Source organism: Periplaneta americana, chromosome 2, assembly GCF_040183065.1.
Source record: "Periplaneta americana isolate PAMFEO1 chromosome 2, P.americana_PAMFEO1_priV1, whole genome shotgun sequence".
Taxonomy (NCBI): Eukaryota; Metazoa; Arthropoda; class Insecta; order Blattodea; family Blattidae; genus Periplaneta; species Periplaneta americana.
In genome coordinates, this window is record NC_091118.1 from 112,562,638 (window position 1) to 112,572,563 (window position 9,926).

Below are 9,926 nucleotides of genomic sequence, written 5' to 3' on the forward strand. Positions count from 1 at the left end.
GCTTTTTCCTTTTAATTAAGAATTAATTTAATTTAGAAAATGTAGGAGACTTAGGCTATTGTAAAATCATTGCGAACGGAAGTCATTTACATTTATTAAAGGTATTCTTTGAGTAGGCTGTACCGTGGTGTGTTTCATAATAAGGATAATTGATATGAGCTGCTGTTATGAAAATATGCATGACTCAAAATGTTATCGCATCTCATTCTCGCAGCTTACACAAACAATATTGGCTCGCCTACTGGAAATGTCATCCAGGTCATCTGCCAAAATCGGTGCCTCCGACTTATAATTTTATTCCCATGGATACAAAAATGTCAGGAAAGATGATAGGATGAAAATTGTTGACGATTATAAAAAAATCACTTGAAACTATTGAAAATCTAATTAGAAGTTATAACACTGTTTTTTTTTTAACTATTTCTAAGTATTTCTAAGTTTTGCTGTGGTTATTATTTATTTGTTTAAATTCCATCTGGCACGTAAGTTTGCAGAAGAAGTCTTAGTAATATAAATATTTGGAAGCGCTTATAGGTATGAACAGATTTTTTTCTCCACAAATGAGGTTTCAACAAAACTAGGCGAAGATCACGTTTGACAGATTCTCACCTTTATAGAGTCCATTATGAGGATAGTTTCCAGCAAAACTGTCATTGGAAGAAGTATTTCTAGAGAACACCACAGAAATGTAAAAGATTGAAACTTTCACGAATAAAGACAAACCCAGATGTTTGTATAATATGTGTGTAAAAACTAGAGAGATTTGAATTATTTTAGTTTTATTTCTAAAAAATTCGTCAATATATAAACATCTTGGAAAGGTGTCAGGATACAGTCTACTGCGCATTTATTCATGAATGGGCAATGTCATCCACACCTACCTAGTAATATTTTCAAATTGTTTGTGTTATGTGAAATAATTTTTTATTAAGAATTGCTGTCAAGTATACCTCCTAAGAAATATTATTTAACATGATTGTCGAAACATAGGGCTATGTATAACAGGGTGGGGTGAAAATGTATGATTTTTCACTTTATTTATAAATCGAAAACACTTGGCTGTGTAAAAGTTGTTGCATTTTATACCCAACATACCAGTAACCTGAACATTTTATGAAAGTCAAATGTTATCTTGAGGTGCCACATAGCCTTACAATTTTGAATATTACAAAGAATTACCGGTACCATCTTTTATTATTATTATTTTTTATTTTGTTGTATTTTAATAAACTTGGATGTTATGGTGTTTATAATGATACTGTCATCCCCTAAAAAAAAAAAAAAAAAAAAAAAATACATCTCAAATTGAATATTTTGAAGTGCCACAAGACCATAGTCTTTATTATTTTTCATTAAAGCTGGTTACTCGATTTTAAAACTATAATATTGATTTCTGTGATTGACGTCCTGGTTGATACGTATATCTATTATCAGGCAGTACATTTCACTTGCCGATATGTGTCAGAGGAAGAACAATTGTTTGTATGCATCTGAAGTGTGATTAGTGGAACATGTAGCTAATCGGTGATGTATACATTGGAGGGAGAAAGGAACTGGCCACCTTACCCCATTATCTCCTGGCCTAGTTGCCTCATGAGTGATGCCTTATTGGTGTTACTTATGAGGTTCAAACATGTCTTCGGATAATTGACTAAACAACAACAATCTTTTTCCTTCTCTACTTTTCCACTTCAGTGTAACAAAATCTACATCGACATAAGATATAATCCTGCTAACCATCCTTCAGTATAATCCCTGTGCTTGGTGCTGCGGCAGGTTCGAATTATAACAATGCTATCTTTATTATAGAGAGACCTACCTCCTAGTACCGACCTTGTAATAAAATGAAAATGAAGCCGACACAATATGAAATTTAACTTATTATGAACTATTTAAAAAGGTTTCACTCAGTCTAGCCCACACCATGATGTGGTGTGGATTTCTCTCCACTTCTTCATAAAAGAATGGGTTTTCTTTGTCTCAAAGACGATGTTTCGTGAATGCATGCTTCAGTAGATAGCACATTTATCTGTGAAGAGGACATTATCACGGGAAAGTTGCATACAGAATGTTTTAAGAAGCGTCTCACATGCCGCTTTACATGCATCCATATCAGCATCGCTTAATTAATTGACGTGGAATGGACGAAAATGCTTGAGCTTTAAATCAACTTTCATGTATGTCATCATGGTCGAATGAGGAATTCCAAGCTCAGCAGACTTTTTCCGATTGGGTTTCAGGGGAGATCTTTCCTCTGATGCCTCAACAGCGTGGCATGTTTCCCTCCTTGTTGTCGGCCTTCCACTTCTGGAATGGTCTTTCACACTACCCATTGCGAATGCACGGTTTTCCCACCCGAACATTATTGCTTTCCTTGGCAGTTCCACATCAAAGAGGTCACGAAATTTCATCTTTACTGTTTCCACAGTGTCGCCAGTATGATGACTTTCATGAAGCCAAAGTGTTGTCACTAATCTCTGTTCGATGGTAAACGGACTCTGGTTAGCCATGTTTGTTTATAACTGCACGGTTACCATAGTAGCATGGTACCCACGTAAACATGGGGGTACTAACATTCACATTCAACATTCACAAAGTAAGTGAAATAAGAATACATGAGTGATACGCCCAATTAGTAACCTCCCAGTATATGACGGGTAAGGGAAATAAAGAAAATATGTCCACATTTGGTAATTTTTTTTAGGACAATGATTTTAAACATAAAACTTCATAACATTGTATAGGTTTGTTTTAGTTCTAATTGTTTCAATTCAAATTGTTACAAATAATTTTCAAACTGATAAATGTATCCGAAAGCTTATGTTCCAATGATTTCAATGACTTTTTTTCTTAATATGAACGTATTCCTTTTATTTCTCTTATCCTTCATATGTTAAGACTACAACCTATGTAGAGAATTCGTTTGCAAATAAGGTCTATGGCTAAGTGAAGCAGTTTGCACAGAAGTTCGTAATTTACCATAGTAATATTGTTATTTTTTTTTTATTTGCTTTTGGTTTGAATCTAAGTGCAGTTTTCAGATATGATTGCAACTGCAATTAGATTGTGAGAATAGTGTAATTTTTTTTTTTGAGGGAGACTACATTGTGTTGCAGAGCACCATGTTCAGCAGCCTGGCAAGCTACCTCCTTGGGAGCCACCCCCACGAACCAGAGTTGTCGAATGAAGCAGTGGCTGCTGACGTAAGGCTCAGGGCAGTTGATGGTGACGACGACTGGGTGCTAATCGAGAAGTCGGGTAACTCTGCCAGTTCTAGTCTGAGAAACTTGGTCTAAAAGGGGGGGGGGGGAACAAAAAAAACAAAAACAAAAGTGCTTATTTTCACTGAGAATGTCTCTAGGCTAGTGTAATTATCTATAGCTATGTTTTGTAGCTAAAATCTCTTTTACGTAGAAACTGGACTATCATTTTATTATTAACAGAGGTAAGACATTCGTACCAAAACTTATCAGTAAATGTTCAAGTATTGCATTCAACTTCGTGTGATTGGAAGATTTAAATTCTGCCATGTTAAAAACGCTCACCAAACTGCACAACTCTGCTGAAAACGTTACCACGTAATGAATCTACTTCTCTACTGTGCATATTACTGTAAAGTCATCCATCCACAGTTGTGGGTATACTGTAAGTTATGTGAACAGAGTATAGTATACACAGCAGACAACTAGTGATATGGTCTATATGCGTGGCCATACACAATCTGAAATTTGTTTTGGTATGAACTTCCTACCTCTAATTATAAAACCTACTTCCAGTATGAGTTCAGTGGTGGTAAATAGGATGGTATCAATGTGCATATCATAGAACGATTATTGTCTAATGGAAAGCTCTGAATTAGTGTGATTGGGTGGAATATTTTTATTATTAAAATGATGTGGTGTACAATTAATATTTGTAGCAGTCAAATAACGAAAAATTTTATGTGACATCTCATATGAAATTGCACTCGCAACAGTCACACTGGGAAATCGCAATATAGCGAACGTAGAAGTTCCGCCCACGACCCCTTCCACTTTTCCACTACTAGCTCATCAGACACTCTACGTGATAGGCGAGTGTTGTGTCGAATGCACATGGGTGGGGATAACTTCCCCTACTGGCGTTCGCTATATTGCGATTTATCTGCTATATGATCTTATGAAATAACCCCTTTGCATTGTGAAGTAAATATATGTACAGTATATAGATCTATTCTGCAAAGGATTTTCATGCTTTTTTCATAGGTAATCCAAATATGTGTCATATTTGCTCTTTCTTTTAACTTAGTTTTTATAGGACGCATAATATAGTACATGTATGATGCATAATAAGACTCGCTTGATATTTTGGTTGACATAGCGCCATGCTTTCACCAAAAACAACCTGTGGTTTAGTAAAACACACAGAATAAGATGCCTCTCTATTGAGTAAATTTTGGCTGATAATATTTGTAGACAGGTAAGTAACCTACTTATACTTGAGTCTTGTGTACCCTTCCTTCTTCACTGGGAATAATGAAAAGATAGGTATTGCCCCTACTGGTAGTCAAAGCAGTAGATAAGTTACTTCTTTTGAACTCGGAATTATATGTATTTTGACAAAGTGTTTCGTTTCTAGTGATTTTTCTCATCATGTATCTCTCTTATTCCATGCTTTTCTTGTCTGTTATTCTGATAAAATATTTTTGAATGGAATTTGTTTTCTTGTAATATATCTTGTATAGTGCTTATATTAAGTTCAGATGGTATATTTTTGTATTTTGCGTGATGAATGGATGAATGGGTGGGTGGATGTATGAATGAGTAGATAGAAAGACAAAAAGGTAGTAGATGGATGAAGGTATAGATAAAGAATAAATAAATGACTGTAAATTAAGAAATCAATAATATATAAAAACAGAGTATTTCATAGATATTTTCATTTCTTTGAATTGCACACAGAAGACAATGAGCGATCTGGGAGTTCAGAGGAATTGCCAACACTGGAGCTCGCCATCAGCACAGTCCCTCGACCATTCCGGGCATTGACTGATGCCGTAGATTACCATCCCTTGACGCGGACGTCTTCATCCTCATCCCTCCCATGTCTGTCATTCGAAGAGTCATGGTTCGTGACGCCACCTCCGTGCTTCACATCAGAGGGTCCAGTACACATGGAGACGTCGCCCCTCGAAAATCTGCTTATCGAGCATCCCAGCATGTCTGTGTACCAGCACTCGTCATCAACACATGGATTCCTGCCATTGCCGAGACACCGTTCGGGCTCAACCGGCACGATGCCTGACTCTCCCACATCCAGCCTCTCTGACGAGGACTCTGACCCTCCCTGTTTGACTGAGCACGTAGTGCAGACTCTTCCACGGCAGAGACAGGCAGTCTACTCGCTTCACCAACAACAAGAGAAGCAATGTCTCCAAATCAGGTCTGCACAGAAGGTATGCATCAGACACTCATACAGTCATATTTCTGAAATGTCTGTGGATTCCTTCTCCTTTCCTCATCCACATCTTCTCTTTTGTCATTCTCTGTCTCCTTATTCTTCCTGAGGGTTGAGTTCACTGACATGTTTATTTATGTTGTATGTGAGAACTAAATCAGTAAAATCTTGGTATGCATACAGAACTAATTGGACACATTAATACCATAGGCCAGTTTGTAAACATTTTCAGTTCAGAGCGCTTTAAGAGGTTGTGCCAATGTACTGTGAAGAATTTTGATAGCATAGGAAAAATAAATACCTAACTTCATTGATTTCGAAACTATAAATATCAAAATATAACCCTTAAAAAAATAGGCTACATATACCTTGTAGCGTAGGGAGTGATATTGGTCATTACATTGTATTTATTTACGTTGCATGGTATTCGTACATTGCTTCACAGCTAGAATATGGAACATGTCAAACGAAAAAAAAAAAAAAATCTTAATAGTGTTATAAAATCTTAATTATAATCACAGTCTAGTTGAAATATATACAGAAGAGTTTTACAATATAGTCTACTAGTACAATACAAAGTTTTAGTATCAATACTTAATACAACACAGAAATATTCATGAAGTGCAAATTTGGCTTTCAGGTAGCTCCCTGTGAAGCAAGCTTGAATAAATTATTCATATTCATGAAGCATTGTTGAATGTCATGAAATCACCTACAGAATAGAAGGCAAGAGAAATTAGGTACTTCTTTAATTTGGCCCTAAATAATCTTATGTTTTGAGTTTCATTTTTTATATCCATAGGAAGCCTATTAAAAACGTTTACTGTCGTATAACACACTCCTTTTTGATAGCATGATAGACTTGCCAATGGAATATGAAAGTCATATTTTGATGCATATTTATGCTATGAACTGTTGAATTAGTTACAAAGTTTTCATGATTACATACAAGGAAGATTATTAGTGAAAAAATATACTGACAAGCCATGGGCATTATTTGTAGCTTTTTGAAAATACTCCTACACGATTCCCTAGATTTGGCATGTTCTATTATTCTAATTACTCTTTTTTTTTTTTTTTGCAATAGGAATATACTGTTATTATCTGTGGAATTTCCCCAGAATATTATTTCAAAACTCATTGCCGAGTGAAAGTATGCAAAGTACATTGTTTTTAAGGTACTGATATTTACTATCTCTTGCATAGATCTAATAAAACATGTTGAATTTAGTTTGGGGGTAATTTCTTTAATATGATTTTTCCAATTTAATACATTATCGATTTGTAAGCCAAGGAATTTGGTTGTTGTTATTTCTATTAGGGACCTGTTATTATTATTGTGTTCGATATTTACGAGATTGAATTTTTTACGGGATTTGTGACACTCCTGCGAAAAACCTTTGAAATTTTGGAACATAACTGTTTGCCTAGTTTGTACTGTAGAGAAAGCTCTTTCAAATGATATATGAGTAAAATATTTATTATTAGTCATTTGCTTTTAATAAGAGATATTCAACACCACGTTTTTGTATTTCAATGCCAATTTTCAAAACTTTGGACAGCCCTGGTACGCAAACTATGTACATTTCACGATTTTCCTTTCAGAATTATGTCATGTCATATTAAGATCTCTGCACGAAAAAAAAAAAAAATGCTAATTTTGATGACAGTCATGCAACACTTTTTTCTTTTTCAAATTGGTTGAGTTCTCTTGGAATGACCTATATTACATATTTGTGTATGTTTGATTTATTCCACTTCTCAGAGCAATAATGGCAATGTAAAAAGTCTGGAGTACAATAAATGAAAAAAAAAAAAAAAAAGAGGAAAAGTTTCAATAACACAGTTTTCCTTTATGTAGCGACTCAGTCATCCATCTCTTGCATAAGTGCTAAGTACCTATTTGTCCTTCGCCATAATATTAAAATGAGTCGATTTTTCACTCTCAGATCTTAATATCTCTATCAAGAATCTCTCTCTCCATTCTTTTTTAATTATGTTACCACTTGACAAAGTCTCATCCATGATAACGAGAAAGACAGAAACAAACGAAATACTATACAACTGAATAATACAAAAAGTTTAACAGTTTTGCACACAAGAAAGCAATCTTATATAAGAGAAAGGAGTAGTAATAAAACTGTCACATTCAAACAACAATGCCGCGTAACGTCAGTGTAACTACTGAATCTTCCTTCCCTACCCAATTTCAAATACTGTAAGTTCATTGGAATTACTTTAGACTAGGACTAGGACAAACTACTGTATCCTATCACTTGTCGGATATAATAGTTTGGCCTAGGAAGAACTACTTTATCATAAAATTTGGTTTTACCTGTAACAGATACATACTGCATTCAACATAAATGTATCCTCTGTACAGTTCCAGAACCAAATGGTGGTACCTGACAGAAAGAATTTATGAAGGATATTCTAATGTTTGTGAGCCAACAACATCCATATTAATTGTCACCAGGAAACATAATTTAGGGACTTTTTTTTTAGTGTGTTATTTAACAACAATGTATAAACTACTACATAATTTAGCGACGATGGGATTAGTGATAGTGAGATGGTATTTGGTGAGATGAGACCGAGGATTCGCCATAGATTATCTGACATTTTCCTTATGGTTGGGGAAAACCTCGGAAAAAACCCAACCAGGTAATCAACCCAAGTGGGAATCGATCCCACACCCGCATTCAACTCCGGATCGATAGGCAATCATCTCAGCTGTCTGAGCTGCACCGGTGGCTGGGAACATCTTCATCAATTATAATTGTAATATATATTGTATGTTTTTTTCTCATCATCAGTAATGTAATTTCCAAAGTTTTAAAATCTTCAGAATTTGAAGCTCTGAAGTTCGTTACTTACAGCACATTAAAAACCACTGTTGGTACAAAAAAATTGTAGCAAGTACAGCTCATGCATTTTGTCAAGACACTTGCGATGTGCAGTACGGAACAACGTTTCTGTATAGGGGGTAGAAGTAGAAGGGAAGGTCGGGCGTGTGTCTACCGAGTTCAAGGCAAAAACTAATCCATTCCCCTATAATTCGTAAGTAGATTCATCCGATCTCGTGCGCAGCTCTGTAGGAAGAGTGGGGGAGTGTCTTGACAAAATAGATGAGCTGTACCTGTATCACTTGATTTAGAAGATGGAACTTTGTACAAAGACTGTCATCATAAGTGTGAGAATTATGTGAAAAATAAAATTATATTCGTGAAGGGTACCAGACATTGATTTTTTAACAGCTGAAAATGCCATTTTTATAATTTTTAAACAATTTTTTCCAGCTTCTGGACATCTTGTCTCCATGTCTAGTTAGCTGTATTAGGACAGTTCCCCCCCCCCGTAATATATGTATACATGTAGATTTCATTGCACTGGAAATAAAAACTAGACTTCAAGTTCGTATATGAAAAATAAATTTCTGAAATTCAATATTTTCTCAAAATTTTGAAAAAGTTTTTTGCTCATTATATGTCTAATAAGCAGTGTTATGAACAAGTTTTTTTTCAGTAATGAACTGAATGTTGAGTAGTAAAATGTATGAAAATAAATGCAATGATTGATGACTCGAATTGAGTTGTCAACTGAATGACATGGAAAAGTCCTTTCTCCCTGCGCTTTGCACCTCCGTGAAGCTCTATGGAGTGGATTGTGAAACACTTCTGTGCATGCCCTCCCAAAGCAGATTCACAGCTTGTATGAATGACAAAGATTATATGTACAGCTAAACAACAGTACATGAGGGGGCGAATGGCATTGCTATCTCTGACCTGGTGCAGTAGTTCAAATCGGTACATTCTGCTTGAATCACTTGGTGAAAAATTAGCATTTTTATCAACTTTGTGATCTTATAGCTCTGTGAATGTAAGTTGAAATTAAGAAATAATTAAATTTTATTTAGGCAGTGCCATGGCACGAGGCATTACCTCCAAAGCTGCCTCTGGGTGGCTATTCCGTCAGTTGTGGCCTCTGTTGTTTTCAATACTGAAGTGTTGTGCAATGGCATTGTGTTTGTCACTGCATTAGCGACATCTCGTATCTACAAAAATTGTTATTTACTTTAACTACATTATTATTATTATTATTATTATTATTATTATTATTATTATTACTATCATCATCATCATCATCATCATCATCATTATTGTCATCATGTTCACAAAATTGGGAGTTAACTAATATTTTGTCCTCGGATAGAAAATGTTGCATAGCCAAAACATGTTTAAAAAGTTTGTCTATTTTGAGAGAAATTAATTTTTTAAAACATTTTTTTATTCATCTGCAAATTTATAGATACGAGGTATCACTTCTTAGCCATCGATAAGTGGAGGTGGGAATGTAGAAATTTTCAAAAACCTTTTTGGTGGGTGGTTGGGTGGGAGTGGTTGCATAGGAATGTGGGCGACAGGTTCAAAGGATAGAAACAAACTATAGCATCTTTTATGGGCTATCATTTGGCGTTGTATGACATAGAC

General features: G+C 35.2%; 1 protein-coding gene across 5 annotated transcripts in view; it reads left to right on the top strand.

The window, feature by feature from the left end:
• The window catches only part of TP53INP (Tumor protein p53 inducible nuclear protein), a 141,772-nt gene that overhangs the window by 106,447 nt on the left and 25,399 nt on the right, over positions 1-9,926 (top strand). For all 5 annotated transcript variants that reach the window (XM_069818324.1, XM_069818321.1, XM_069818322.1 and 2 more), the window contains exons 2-3: positions 3,117-3,258; positions 4,941-5,434. In XM_069818324.1, coding sequence (XP_069674425.1) covers positions 3,123-3,258; positions 4,941-5,434 — 630 coding nt within the window. In that variant the 5' untranslated portion in view covers positions 3,117-3,122. The remainder of the gene's footprint in view (positions 1-3,116; positions 3,259-4,940; positions 5,435-9,926) is intronic.